We start from the raw sequence: 15113 nt of genomic DNA on the forward strand, positions 1-15113 counted from the left end.
CTTTCCCATGCTTTATGGTGCAATTGGCAAGACTGTCATTGCATCATGTGAGGTGGTGCAGAGGTACTCTAGGCCTCAGAGTGAGCAGTGTTGCTCTGTCCGTTTCTGCAGAAGAGGCTGCCTCGAAATCAGAAAATAGAAAGAAGAACACAAAGAAAGACTTTGAAATCGACTTTGATGATGACATTGATTTTGATGTATATTTTGGAAAAGCAAAGGTTTGTGCTGAATTTTTTTTGTATTTTTCTGAAGTTGGAAACGGGAGGCAGTCAGACAGACTCCCTCATGCGCCCGACCGGGATCCACCGGCCATGCCCAACAGGGGGCGATGCTCTGCCCATCTGGGGCGTCTCTCTGCCGCAATCAAAGCCATTCTAGTGCCTGAGGCAGAGGCTACAGAGCCATCCTCAGTGCCTGGGCCAACCTTGCTCCAGTGGAGCCTTGGCTGCAGGAGGGGAAGAGAGAGACAGAGAGGAAGGAGAGGGGGAGGGGTGGAGAAGCAGATGGGCGCTTCTCCTGTGTGCCCTGGCTGGAGATCGAACTTGGGACTCCTGCACGCCAGGCCGACGCTCTACCACTGAGCCAACTGGCCAGGGCCTGTGCTGAATTTATTACCACTGTACTTTCTCAAATTACTCTTTGCACTCCTTTTCCCCCTCTTAGATGTAATAAATTTAAATTTAATTCTTAAACAGATGGCTTCATTGTCCCTCAGTTCTTAGAGGAATTGAGAAATAGCCCCCAACTCAGTGGTGGAAAGAATAAAGTTTAGAATATGAGTAATGTCTAGCAAAATTACTGTTTTGCACAGAACTGGGGACTCTAATGGCAGACTAGTGCTGCCTGTACCCTTCCCAAGCACCTTCTTAAAAGAATAGATTTTGACCATTTTTATTAAATATGCCTAAAAGTCACTTTTAAAAAAAATTAATAGGCTGCTACTATTCTGACCAAGTCCACTTTGGAGAACCAGAACTGGAGAGCCACCACTCTTCCTACAGACTTCCACTATGAGACCGAGCATCTAGTGCAGCTGCACCTCAAACCAGGCACCAGGGTAAGGCTGCTTCTTGGTTCCTCAAGGCCACTATTGTTGAACCTGTTTACAGCATCCAAGGAGCCAGGTGGCTGGTAGTGTTGGCTGTCAGGCTGTGCCTTTGAGGGAAAGGTGAGGAAGCAGGAGGAATGTGTTAGCCAGGGGGCGTTACTGGAAGATGGGGGGGGGGGGGGATATGAGGCGGAGCTGAAGGGGAAAGTCATAGGCCATAGGCTACGTGGTGGACCTGGACAGGAATGCTTAGGAAATACCTCACCTGGATGGAAGGCAGGACCCAGGCTTACGTATTGAAATGCTCAGGGGATAACCATAAAATCTTTTATTGAAGCTTATATAAGACATTAGTTGTTTCTTGATTCTCTCATGTTTTTTTTTTTTTTTTTTTTTTTTTTTTTTTACTAACTACCATCTCTTTCTCCTCGATTCTCTCATGTTTTCATTGATGTTGTGGATTCACTAGCTGGTGCCTCCCCCACAATCACAGTGTAGACAGGAGCACACATGAAACATAGGAGGTGCCCAGCACCTGACTGTTCAGTCCTTTGGGAGTTCCTAGAACTGCACAAGTGGCCTTGCTTCCTTCTGTGACTGTCAGGATGAGCATTTGAGACTGCCTGGTGCTGCACCCCAGTTACTGTTCACTGCCTTTGCCTGGGGCTCTTGCAGTGCTAGGAGCAAGTGTATGGCCCTGTCACCTGGTGACTAGGTGGTGGCTCATGCCAAGTTTCATTTGATTGGCACCCTCTGCTCATTTGCATTCCTGGCCATTTTAGTCTTTGGTGTCAAGTGTACAGTCTACAATTTCCTTTGCCTTATTTTACCTGATCCACCACAGGGTCTTAATGATTAGTATACAGTTCTCTGAATTCACTGGTATCTTATATCCTGTTTTTATAAACCAATCCTGCTATAATTTTCTTTCTAATCAGCACTTCACTTAACAGAAATACAGTTGACTTTTGATCAACGTGAGGGTTAAGGGTGCTGATCTGCCTAGAGTAAAAAATCCATGTGTAACTTGACTCCCCAAAAACATTACTAATAATCTATTGTTGATTTGAAGCCTTACCGATAACATAAAGTCAACACATATTTTGTATGTTACATGTATTATATATTACAATATAATTTATTCTTATAATAAAGTAAGCTAGGGAAAGGAAAATGTTATTGGGAAAGTCTGCATATCAGTGGACTCGCGCAGTTCAAACTGGTGTCCAATTCAACTGTATTCTTTTCTGGTTTTTTGCTTTTTTTAAATTAAGTGAGAAGCAGGGAGGCAGAGACAGATTCCTGCATGCACCAGGATTCACTTGGCAAGCCCCTACCAGACGATGCTCTGCCCATCTGCAGCATTGTTCTGTTGCTCAGCAACCGAGCTATTTTTGCACCTGAGGCAAGGCCATGGAGCCATCCTCAGGGCCTGGGCCAACTTGCTAGAACAGTTTGAGCCATGGCTGTGGAAGGGATAGAGAGAGAGAGAAAGAGAAACAGAGAGAGAGAGAGAATGAGGGAAGGTGGAGAAGCAGATAGTTGCTTCTCCTGTGTACCCTGACTGGAAATTGAACCTGGGACTTCCACATGCCAGGCCAATACTCTAGCACTGAGCCAACCAGCCAGGGCCATCAACTGTATTCTTAAAAATGCAGAAAGTACTGCTATATGTCCATTATACCTCAGTTTAAAAAAGAAAAATGCAGAAAGATGCAAATCTGTAACAGTAGTAGCAGCTGTGGCTACTGTGCATGGTTAGATGCCAACAAGTCCTCAGAAAGCACAACCCAAGGCAGAGGAGTAGAGCCAGACGCAGCTGCTGGGAGCTGAGGGAAGGTGGTGGGGTTCATTGCCAGTCCTGGGCCAGCCTTGAGTTGCTTCCAGTTATCCACAGGAACAATTTCCCCATGGGTAGCAGGACAGCCGGGACAGGGGCTGCGGATCCCTCCCCCTTCCAGCAACAGTATACTAAGAAATGACTTTTCAACACTGGAAAGGGAATGCTGTACTAGTAAATGTTCTGTTTACCTAGCAACTCCACATATCAACCAGCCATTCAGTTTAATATTTAATAGGGCATTCTGCCCATTGGCAGCCAGCCAATATTTGACAGGGTCATGTACCTTTTCTGAAACATTTCCTATAGATTCTGTATAATTTAGAGTGTGTCCAAAGGGGAGAGTATTCTAAATGGAGAGGGATTTAGAAATTGTGTAGTGTTAGGAGCAGTGGAAGAAAATGGGCATTTCTTAATTCAATAAATATCTTAATATTATTTTTGGATTTTTATTACAAGAACATTGGGTTTGGGGGCTGCTTTTGGAGCATGTAGTTGATTAAAATATGTATTGTGCTTTTGTAAACTGTACACAGCTTTATTGCCATTTCTTTGCTCCAAAGACACACACCCCAGTTATAAAAAATCACTGGTTTAAGGGCCTGCAAATATCTGAAGGGCTGTGTTAGTAGGCACTCCCAAAAGAAGAGGCAGACTTGATCTGTGAGATCTAGAAGGTGGGACAAGGACCCTGGATATGATGACAGGGAGAAAAGCTAGACGTTTCTCCCTATAGCTCTGTGGGGAACAGTCATTGCCTTGTTAAAGTAGTGATTGAGTTTTCTATCAGAATTGTGCAAGCAGCAAAAAGTTGACAAAAGACAGTTATAAGCAGTCTTGATTTCAGTGAAAGAACCCTTTTCCAATAAAATTGTGTGCAGACCTCATTGTAAACCAGCTGCTCTGGTTTATTTAGGGTTGATAGAGGCTCTGAACCCTGCTACCTGGGCTTGCACTAGAATGGAGTTGTGCATTTGAAAAGTTGGTTGGATTAAATGACTTTTTTTTTTAAGTGAGAGGAGGGGAGACAGTGAGGCAGATGCTGGCATGCACTCTGACCAGGATCCAACTGGCAAAGCCCATCTGGAGCTGATGTTCGAATCAACCAAGCTATCCTCACTGTTTAGGGCCAACACTCGAACCAGTCAAACCAGTGGCTGCAAGAGGGGAAGAGAGAAGGAAGAGGGAAGGGAAGAGAAGCAGATGGTCACTTCTCATATGTGCCCTGACCAAGGGATTGAATCTGGTGCATCTGCATGCCCGCAAACACTTATCCACTGAGCCAACCAGCCAGGGCCAGATTAAATGACTTTTGATGACCCTTGTAGCTCTAAAATTCTAGGAGATTGAGCATAAGAACCCAGTTGACTGGTTGCTTTTCTAGAAATTGCTTTCTGCAGTTGTTCTTTTCTTCATTCTAGATACTTAGAATAGCTCGAGGCCAGAGGGCAGGAACCGAACATTATGAAGACATTGGAGACTATGACTATAACAACCCTAATGACACATCCAACTTCTGCCCAGGATTACAGGTAAAGGCAAAAGAGCTCTGTCCTCTCTTCCAACCACAAGAGTCTTTCTTTCCTGTTCCCATCCTCTTCCGTGTCATGGAAAGCTATAGGATTTTAATGAAGTGAAGGATTTTGGGTGCCTGCCCTTCCCCAGGCTAAAGAAAACTGAGCAGCAGAGCTGAGGAAACAGCCAGAAATTGGCTTGCCTTACTGTTAGCCCTGTTTGCAGAAAAGTGGACATGCTCCAGTGACCCAGTCAACGTGTGGATGGAGTTGTTAGCATGCGTGAAACACTTGTATTAGCTATTTTGGTCGGGGAGGCAAAACTCATAGACATGAGAAGACGGTGAGTTCTAACTGGAAAAAAGGTTCCTGATATGTCTCTGGAGAGCAGGCTGTAGGTCTGATACTGGTTCTCACAGTGTGAACCTGGTCAAGGTAGTCCCATCTTTAGGACCTGGCTAGACTGGATAATGTTTTCCTCCTGTGATTCTACTACTGAGACACAAGTGGAAATAATAGCAAGGAGAGAACACTAAGCTGCATTGGGGTCCCGGAATGTGGGGAGAGGGAAGAGAATTGGAAAGATAGTTCATTTACTTTGTTTTCTTAGTGATAAGAGTTGGGTTTTTAGATTTTAGTGAAAATCCAGGCTGAACTCTTTTTTTTTTTTTGTATTTTTCTGAAGTTGGAAACAGGGAGGCAGTTAGACTCCCGCATGCGCCCAACCGGGATTCACCCAGCATGCCCACCAGGGGGCGATGCTCTGCCCACCTGGGGCATCGGTCTGTTGCGACCAGAGCCATTCTAGCGCCTGAGGCAGAGACCACGGAGCCATCCTCAGTGCCTGGGCCAACTTTGCTCCAATGGAGCCTCGGCTGCGGGAGAGGAAGAGAGAGACAGAGAGGAAGGAGAGGGGGAGGAGTAGAGAAGCAGATGGGCACTTCTCCTGTGTGCCCTGGCTGGGAATCGAACCCGGGACTCCTGCACGCCAGGCCAATGCTCTACCACTGAGCCAACTGGCCAGGGCCCAGGCTGAACTCTTGATTAATGTTTCTCAAATTTTCAGTGTGCCTGAAAGTCACTTGGAGAGCTAATTTAAAAACTGTTCCTGGGCCCCACCACAGAGAGCTGGTCTAATGCCCCTGGGTTAGCCAGCATGGTCTTTCCCACCTCCTCCCAGCAGGACCCTTGCTGCTTGGCCTGTGGGCAGGCCATGCCCTGCCATTTCAAGAATGCTTTCTGTTAAATGAAATCCTAAATTTATTAGAAGTCAGGGGACACTATATTAGTTGTGATGACTGTTTTCTCTTTGACTCTCAGTTCCACAGTCTTAGTTATTAACAAATGCCTTCCTGTTGGGTTTATGCATGGCAGGAGGATAAGTAAAGGCACCTTGAAGTCCACCCTGAGCTGACTGAGGGTACAAACCCTCTGCTCTTGCTGTGTAAATACAGAGTCTCTCTTCTTTGGTTGTAAATTTATTTTATTTATTGATTGATTTTGGAGAGAGAGAGGAGAGAGAGCAGCAGCATTTTGTTTTGTTTATGCATTTATTGGTTTCTTGTGTGTGCCCTGACCGCAGATCAAACCTCCAACCTAGGTGTGTTGGGATGACACTAACCAACTTAGCACCTGGCCAGGGCACAGGATCTCTTTCAGGGATATCTCTAAGCCCCTCCCAAGTTTCTGCTAAACTTGAAGAGCTGTTTCCTTGCCCAGGCTGCTGACAGTGATTATGAAGAGTCGGATGACTTATTAGTGGGACCTGTTGGGACCTCTCACCTCTCAGCTTATCCTTGCCATTCGCCCAACACAACAGAAGAGAATGGTGACAAACCTGACGTCCAAGGAGCAGACATCACTCACTATGGGGAGTCAAATCTGGTAGCTGAGCCTCAGAAGGTAAATATGGAGTAAGAATTCCTTTTCTTAGTGTTCTCCTGACATGTGTCATTTGCCTTCTGAATAAGAGTCACATTGGTCTGAGCTTCAGTTTTTCTTCTTCTTGATTTTTGATTGATTGATTGATTGATTGATTGATTAAGACGGAGAGAGAGAGACAGGAACATTGAGCTGCTCCTACATCTGCCCTGACTGGGGAATTGACTGGCAACTTCCATGCCCTGGATGACGCTCCAGCCAAGCTATCTGTCCAGGGCTTAATTTTTTATTTTTGTTTTATTTATCTCTTTTGAGAGGGGTGGCAGACAGGGACAGATAGATGGGAAGGGAGAGAGATGACAAGCATCAACTCATTTGTGGCACTTTAGTTGTTCACTGATTGCTTTCTCATATATGCCTTGACCAGAGGGCTCTAGCCAAGCCAGTGACCCCTTGCTCAAGTCAGTGACCTTGGGCTTTAAGCCAGTGACCTTTGGGCTCAAGCCAGCAACCATGGGGTCATGTCTATGATCCCTACGCTTAAGCCAGCAACCTCAGGGTTTCAAACCTCGATCATCAGTGTCCCAGACTGACATTGTATCCACTGTGCTAGTGCCTGGTTAGGCAATATTTTAGTTTTAGAGAGAAAGGGAAGCATTCATCTGTTATTCCACTCAGTCATGAATTTGTTGGCTGCTTCCCATATGTGACCTGGCTGGGGATTGAACCCTCCATCTTGTTTTGGGATGACGTTCTTAACTGACTGAGCTAACTGAGCAGCCAGGGCCACCTTCTTGATTTTAAGCCATTCCTAACTATGTGGCTGATTTTATTTTTTAATAAGTGAGAGAGACAGAGATAGGAAGGGAGAGAGATGAGAAGCATCAACTTGTAGATACGTCACTTTGATTGCCTCTCCTATGTACTGAGCCAGTGACTCCTTGCTTAAGCCAGTGTCTGATTCTTTAATAGGGCTGTGGGGATGAACTCATATTCATTAGATTTGTGGAATGAGCCATCTCTAAAGGTTGTGATAAACCACATGTGCTAAATCAGTCAGAGAATATGTGAATGGCCTGACTAGGCGGTGGCGCAGTGGATAGAGTGTTGGACTGGGATGCGGAGGACCCAGATTTGAAACCCTGAGGTCGCCAGCTTGAGCGCGGCTCATCTGGTTTGAGCAAAGCTCACCAGCTTGGACCCAAGGTCACTGACTTGACCAAGGGGTTACTTGGTCTGCTGAAGGCCCACGGTCAAGGCACATATGAGAAAGCAATCAATGAACAACTAAGGTGTTGCAAAGAAAAACTGATGATTGATGCTTCTCATCTTTCTTTGTTCCTGTCTGTCTGTCCCTATCTATCCCTCTCTCTGACTCTGTCTCTGTGTAAAAAAATAATAATAATAAAATATGTGAATGAGGCAGAGAGTGGGTTTCTGTGCCGATTGGCTGAGGCTAGCTGTTTGACTCAGCTAGGTTCAGTTCATATTAAATTATCCTCGTTAAGCATCTGTTTCACAGCAGATGATAGACTCTCATGTTAGGGTCATTCTTTATTTTACACTGTAGTTCTAGGTTAGCCTTAATGTACATTGTACTTGACCAAGAAAAAATGAGGTTAAAATGAAGGACTATTTAAATAGGTCCAAAGAAAGCTCTTTAGCTCTGTGGTTTACACTTGATCCTTCTCTACTTGGACTCCAGAGTTATTTTACAATGCACTGATGATAAATGCTTCATTCTGCTTCACTTTACTTTTCATCACGTTCTTATTTCAGGTAAATAAAATTGAAATTCACTATGCCAAGACTGCCAAAAAGATGGACATGAAGAAATTGAAGCAAAGCATGTGGAGTTTGCTGACGGACTTCTCCACACAGATGGACGCAGAGGTTAGCAGACATGGAGGTGAAGGAGGTGGAGGGCTCTACTTCCCCTCTGGGAATGGGGGGAGGGAGCTGACATGTCCACAGCTCCAGGATCCAGAATGCCAACACAGAAACACTGGGATGACATCACACCTGAAATAGATGAACCAGGTCACACACAAGGAGATAGAGATAGTGAACATGGGACATTACTCAGTCTTGCTGCTGATCAAAACACCAAGCAGCAAGAGGATGCGCTGCTTTCAGATACAGCTTAGCAGCGAAACTGTGTTTGTCAGTGAGAGTCGAGGAAGGATTGGAGGATGGAGTCACTGCTGACACAATTTAAGTTGATAAAGGGCCTTTTTTGATAACAAATTCTGACATTTCAGGCACCATGAAGTGTTTAAGCCTCTTGATCTAAGAATTCTGATTTGGGAAATACGATAAATGATCATGGCTTTTTGTTGTCTTTTTTATTTTTCTTACTTTCTTTGCAGTTTTTTCCTTTCTTGGGATTCCACTGGCCATCAACATCACATTTATCAAAAACTCAGTAAATGTCAATGTCATGGTCCAGGGCTGAGGCTTTGGTCCCTTTATGGATCCTTTTCCTTGAAAATATGGCTAAGAAATTGGTTTGGTTTTGTTCAGATGTAGACTTGTCTTTGTGTGTGTGTGTGTGTGTGTGTGTGTGTGTGTGTGTGTGTGTGTTTTTTTCCTGAAGTGAGAAGCAGGGAGGCAGAGAGACTCCTGCATGTGCCTGACTGGGCTCCACCCATCATGCCCACCAGTGGGCGATGCTCTGCCCATCTGGGGTGTTGCTCTATTATAACCAGAGCCATTCTAGTGCCTGAGGCAGAGGCCATGGAGCCATCCTCAGCACCAGGGCCAACTTTGCTCCAATGGAGCCTTGGCTGCAGGAGGGGAAGAGAGAAAGAAAGGAGAGGGGGAAGGGTGGAGAAGCAGGTGGATGTTTCTCCTGTGTGCCCTGGCTGGGAATCAAACCCAGGACTTCCACGCGCCAGGCCAATGCTCTACTGCCTAGCCAACTGTCCAGGGCCTAGACTTGTCTTTTTAGAGGTAGAACTTTGTTAGTGAACTGGCCCCAGATGTCTGATCTGTGACTATTCTTCTCTTAGGCACACCACAGTGAAACTGGGATAGCAAGGGCCCCGGTAGAGATGGCTGAGAAGAAGACGCTCAGTGGTGTCACACGGGGCCTGCAGAAGAGGTACGTGCCCCGGACGTGGAGCTGGCATCTCTCTGATCCTGGCAGAGGGTGCTCCAGCCAAGCTTTAGTGTCACGGAGTCTCTGCATACAACCTTCTGTTCTAATGCCTCTAGCAGTTTTTTCTATTTCTTCTCTGCATTGATAAATGAGAAATGTCTTTAAAGAGACATTTTTCTGTACCAGTGGTTGGAGTGGAACAGGAGATATATTTTATTTCCAGATTAAAAAAAACAAAACTGGAAAAACCTGCTTATTAAAAGCATAAGAAATATTTCTTTGTTTCTCATTAGTTTATTCATTGGACATGTGTATTGATGTTGCTGAAAGAGCCTTTGTTCCTTGAGCTGCAGTGCCCTAGCTAAATATTGCCCTTTGTTTCATAGCCTGCCTCCCCTCATGGCTCAGAACCTCTCCATACCCCTGGCCTTTGCCTGTCTCCTCCACTTAGCCAATGAAAAGGTAGGTGACTCTGGTGAGCATGGGTGTATTTTCTGTGTCCACCTGCTTGAGCTTGTTATTAGATCTTTCATGGGCTACCTGATAGGATCTTATGTATAGTGACCTCTATGACCTTCAACCCAGAGGATTGACTAGGCACCAACTTAGAAAAAAGTCATCAGGTGTGATTGGCAATACAACTAGGAAGACCAGTATGGGAAAAATGTAGATATGTCTACTTCCAGCTTGAAAACATAAAGTACTTTTATGTCATTGATGTCAAAGGCTTCACAGGTAAAATCCCACCAGTGCCAAAGTCAAGACACATGGGAAATGGGTCAGAAGAAAGGGGAGAGCAGAAGATGGAAGGAAGTCACGTGCTCAGGCAGAAAGAAGTGAGGTATGGAGGCCACGCCAGCCAGGCAGGGTCACCAGGAGTGGTGAGGGAAGTCTTGGGAATGGAGATAGCTGTCACAAGGGGGAAAGCAGGAATGCCACCTGTGACAGTGTGCCAGGCTCCTCCCTCTGAGCAGCTGTGGGACGGTTTTAAAGAGCAAATGGCAATCCACCCTCACAGGAGCCTGTTGATGCTCCTGCGGGGGCCCCTGCATGTGGTGCTACTGGAGACCTGCTGTTCTGGGGTATTCCCAGGCAGCTGGTACCTAATGCAGAATTTGGCACTTGAAGTAGCAGACCTTGGATGGGACTTTGGCTCTAGCATGTGCCATGAGCATCACTAGGGCCAGGGTGCTAACTGCCACCACTACAGATGCTCAGCCTTTTCTAGAGCAGGTGCCCTGCCCAGAGGTGAGAGGAGTGGAACTCCTGAAGTGTGGTTTGAGAGGACTGATAAGACTGAAATGGAACGGTAACAAAAATGACGTTCTGGTTTCAGTGCCTGGGATTACTATGTGCCAGTGTCTGACCCCTAATGACATCAGTAGCAGTGATGACTGGCTCGGTTTCCCAGGCTTGCCTTTGCTTTGGACTGTCAAGCCCCAAGGGGAGTGTGTCCTGTAGGGCAGCCTTTCCAACCAGTCCCCATAAATCTACCCCTGGGAATCAGGGACCACTTCTCTTCCCAACATCTAAGCTTGTAACCTCACTGAAGAAAGAAACTGTCCGCCTGACCTGTGGTGGCGCAGTGGATAAAGCATCGACCTGGAAATGCTGAGGTCGCCGGTTCAAAACCCTGGGCTTGCCTGGTCAAGGCACATATGGGAGTTGATGCTTCCAGCTCCTCCCCCCCTTCTCTCTCTCTGTCTTCCTCTCTCTCTTTCCCTCTGTCTCTCCCTATCCTCTCTAAAATGAATAAATAAATTTAAAAAAAAGAAAGAAACTGTCCATTTGGCAGCAGCAAGTTTTGATTTTGGGTGGGGCACAGATGTAGAGGAGCCAGGGCCAAGTGCTACATGTATCTGACATTGGGGTTGACCATTGGGCCTGTAGCCACCAGGCTAGGTACAACTGAGGCCTGAACAGTATCCCAGTTGAGTTCCCAAGAGTGAACAGTTGTTCATCAAAGCCACTGTAGCTGGGTGTCAGCCCAGGAACACAGCTCACAGAGCTGCTGGTTGGAGTGAGCAACCAGGCTGACTGCAGAGATGGTGTGTCCTGGGCAGAAGCCATGAAGGTGGGGCTGCGGTGTCTGGTTCTGGGAGCCAGTAGTGAGAAGGTTTCCATGTGATTCCTGACACATCCTAAGGTATCTGATGTGAGAAGCCAAAAACTACATGAGGAAAGGATGACTAAAAAAAATGGAGCCTTACCTGTGGTGGCGCAGTGGATAAAGCATCGACCTGGAAATGCTGAGGTCACCAGTTCAAAACCCTGGGCTTGCCTGGTCAAGGCACATATGGGAGTTGATGCTTCCAGCTTCCCCCCTTCTCTCTCTCTCTCTCTCTCTCTCTTTCTCCTCTCTCTCTCTCTCTCCTCTCTAAAATGAATAAATTAAAAAAAAAATTTTTTAAATGGATAAAATGATATGCCATAGTCCTGACAAAAAATCTACAAATGGCTATGAAGAGGGCCTCCTCTGAAGAGGACACTGGCCATCACCTGTCTGACAGAGGGTTGCTGCCGAGCTTTTCTGGGTGGCCGGGACCTCACTTCATCCTCATGGACATGGGTACTGGCCCAGCCCATACGGTCTCCTGAAATGTGGGGTTCCCCCAGTGCACCGGTCTGAGAAGCAGAGTGCTCCCTGGGCTGAGTCTCCTCAGCTTGTGGCCCTCACTTGGCTCCTGCATAGCCTGGGGCCAAATAGATACTGCTGAGGAGGTCGGCCAGCCCTAGTCTGCTTCCCCTGTGACAGTGCTGGCTTTGTCCCTTCTGCTGTGGTCAAGTCTCTGTAAGGGGCTCCAGGGCACTCAGCATGTGAAGACTAGGGAGCTGCCCCCCTCCCCCCATGACCATGACCTGAGCACTGAGGCCATTATTGGGGCCTGTCTTTGAGCTGTTGGAAATGTGACTGGTAACGTTGGCCCTGACAGTAACCAGAATTCAGGGAATTCTGTATGATAACTCAGCTTAGAGCTACCAAGAGAAATCTCCCCACACTTATTCTCAGAATGCAGCCTTTCCTGGCCCTCTTCCTCCCAGTCTGTCCTTCCCCTCTGGACACCTATCCAGCCACTCTGGTAATGATGCAGTGACCTCTTATGCAGTGATGGGGCTCAGAACGATCCGTGGATGGAAGGATGCTGGGCCCTCTGCCTTCGTGACCCTGAGTGCCAGCAGTGTGTCGCTACTTGGCCACACCTAAGCAACTTGTGGCCCCCAAGCTGCAGACATCACACCTGGGAGTATGGTCTGAGCTGCTTATCTCCAGCAGTCTAGGAGGGTGTGCTACTGCTAGAGAAGGGTGGGTGTTCAGCACAACACAGCACCCTCCCTCTGTGCAAGCTAGGGGGTGTGCGAGGTCAGGCAAGAAGGACTCTTGGGGTTGGTGGGGACTTCCTGGGCTGGGAGAGTGGGATAGAGCTGGGAAGTGGGAACAGGCCTGCACACAGCTGGAGGAGGGAGGACAGATGTGTGGCCCTCACTAAGGGGTGGGGTTTGGGGTGGAGATGGAGGGCCTGGAGATGCCACCCATGAAGAAGAAAGTAAATGCACTGGGGCTCCCAGTGGCCTCCCCACCACTTCCCCCTGCCCTTTAGGGCAAACAAACATCCTAGCTATTGGACCCTTTTCAGGGAGAATGCTGTGGGAAGCAGAGCCAGAGAAGGCTTGCTTTCTGCTTTAACCCCTGTGATTGGAAAGAATTTGGAAAGAAGAGTTCTCTCATGCAAATTATATTTGCTGTGACATAATTTTACTTACACAGTAATCATGGGACAAATCTGCTGCTGTGTTGCCTCAATTAGAATTTGTTTTGTGACTTGCGATCTTGGTATAACAGAGCCCATTTGTTTGGTCCTCTTTCAGAATCTAATGCTGGAAGGAACCGAGGATCTGTCCGATATTTGTGTGAGACAAGGGGATTGAGCTCACCAGCAGCGGCAGGAGACGAAGGGGCTCTTTACTTCTCCATGACCAGGACGTGTCCACTCTGGGTCTACTATGTGGGGCTCGTGGCAAGGCTGTAGCCAACTTCTGACATGCCCGTTGTCACTCTTCCCTTCCTCGCTGGGAACAAGCTCGCCCTTAATTAGAGCTTTCTGCCCTGTGACTGCCCAGGGCACGTTTCTGGTGGTGGAAACCTATATCCTCTCTCTGTATCCATGTCTAGTTTGTCTCCTAAATTGATCTGTTGTACTCTATACTTTTCTACCCCTGTAAAAAATGATTTCTCAGTAGGCATATGTCGTCCTTTACCAGCTACCTAATTTATGTACATAAAATACATCACGTGCATTTATAAATGTATATATAATGCTTAAAATGAAATTCTGAGTAATATGCTTGGCAAAATATTTGATTACCCACCAGTTAAGTGTTGGACCTGATCTTTATGTTCAATCAGGGTGCTGTCTTGATAGCTAGACAAGATACCCATGTATCGGGGAGGCAAGGGACACCTAAGAAAGTGCCTAGATGGTGTGTCTTGTAGCAGAGTGGGAGGTAGAGAAACACTGGCTGGAAACCCAGGTTTCAGATCACATCCGTGGGGCCTATGAGCTCTGTTGGAGAGTGATGGCAGTAAAAACTGCTGACATTTTTTAAGTGGCTCCCGCATACCTTCTGTGGCTCACCTTAGCCTTCTCAGCATCACTGTGAGGAATGTACTATTAGCACTCCCATTTTATAGAGGAGAAACAGGACACAAAGGTTAAGTCACTTGCATAAAGCAGACAGCTGACTGTCAAGAGCTTGGTCCTGAACCAGGAAGTCTGCTTCTAGATCCTTGTGTATAGCAACCCTGCTCTACGCTACTCAGGTCATAGACTCAGTGCTTGTAGGTGTGGGTCCAAGTGATTCTGTCCTTGGTTGGTCCTGGGTCTGCCAAAGCTTCTGTCATTGTTCATTGGGTAAATAGATGTTTTGGATGTTAAGTCAGAAGCAGTGAAGTCCAAAATTTGTGATTACTCCTGATAATGAAGAACTTGCTTCTAAGCCAACAACCATACAAAATAAAAAAATGACTAATCCCTTCCACCCAGGAACGTGTTTTCCAAACTGTGTCCTAAATACAGAGTGGGGGAAATGTATAGGTTTATTGTTTGGTATAAAAAATAAGACAATAATTAATAATACAAGAATAAACTGTGTTTTGCATACATATAACTGTAAACCTACTTCTTTCCCCACCCTATAATACCCGCTGTGCCCAGTTGAAAGGGTTAGACTTGTAAACATGTGAAGGGAGAGTCCATGCCCTGTCCTGCTGGGCCAGGGCTTCTAAAAGGGCAGCGCTGGCCCTCTTGCTCTGCTCTCATTCCTGGGAGAGGAGCCAGCCAAGCCGGTCCCACTCTCAGTGCAGCACAGTTTTTTTTTAGATTTTATTTATTAATTTTAGAGGGATGGGGTAGAGAGAGAGAAAGGGGGGAGAAGCAGGAAGCATCAACTCTTAGTAGTTCCTGTACAGGCCTTGACCAGGCAAATGCAGGGTTTTGAACTGGTGACCTCAGTGTTGCAGGTCAACGCTTGATCCACTGCATCAGTACAGGTCAGGCCGCAGCAGACTTCTCTGTTGAGGCTGGGCTGGGGTCTAGTGGCTGGTAAAACTGTAGGGGTAGTCCCAGCTTCCTCAGTGAACTCCCCTCCCCTCCACCCTACTTCTCCGAGGCTTCTCCTCACTCATTCACATGGTTGCTGTGTCAGAATTCTTTTGGCTACATAATAGAAAGC

General features: G+C 46.7%; 1 protein-coding gene across 2 annotated transcripts in view; it reads left to right on the plus strand.

The window, feature by feature from the left end:
* The window catches only part of NCAPH (non-SMC condensin I complex subunit H), a 35319-nt gene extending 20784 nt beyond the window's left edge, over positions 1-14535 (plus strand). For both annotated transcript variants that reach the window (XM_066267746.1, XM_066267747.1), the window contains exons 11-18: positions 112-218; positions 935-1057; positions 4310-4420; positions 6122-6304; positions 8063-8176; positions 9295-9386; positions 9770-9845; positions 13251-14535. In XM_066267746.1, coding sequence (XP_066123843.1) covers positions 112-218; positions 935-1057; positions 4310-4420; positions 6122-6304; positions 8063-8176; positions 9295-9386; positions 9770-9845; positions 13251-13310 — 866 coding nt within the window. In that variant the 3' untranslated portion in view covers positions 13311-14535. The remainder of the gene's footprint in view (positions 1-111; positions 219-934; positions 1058-4309; positions 4421-6121; positions 6305-8062; positions 8177-9294; positions 9387-9769; positions 9846-13250) is intronic.
* The last annotated feature ends 578 nt before the right edge of the window (positions 14536-15113 follow it).

This window comes from Saccopteryx bilineata, chromosome 3 (genome assembly GCF_036850765.1).
Source record: "Saccopteryx bilineata isolate mSacBil1 chromosome 3, mSacBil1_pri_phased_curated, whole genome shotgun sequence".
NCBI lineage: Eukaryota > Metazoa > Chordata > Mammalia > Chiroptera > Emballonuridae > Saccopteryx > Saccopteryx bilineata.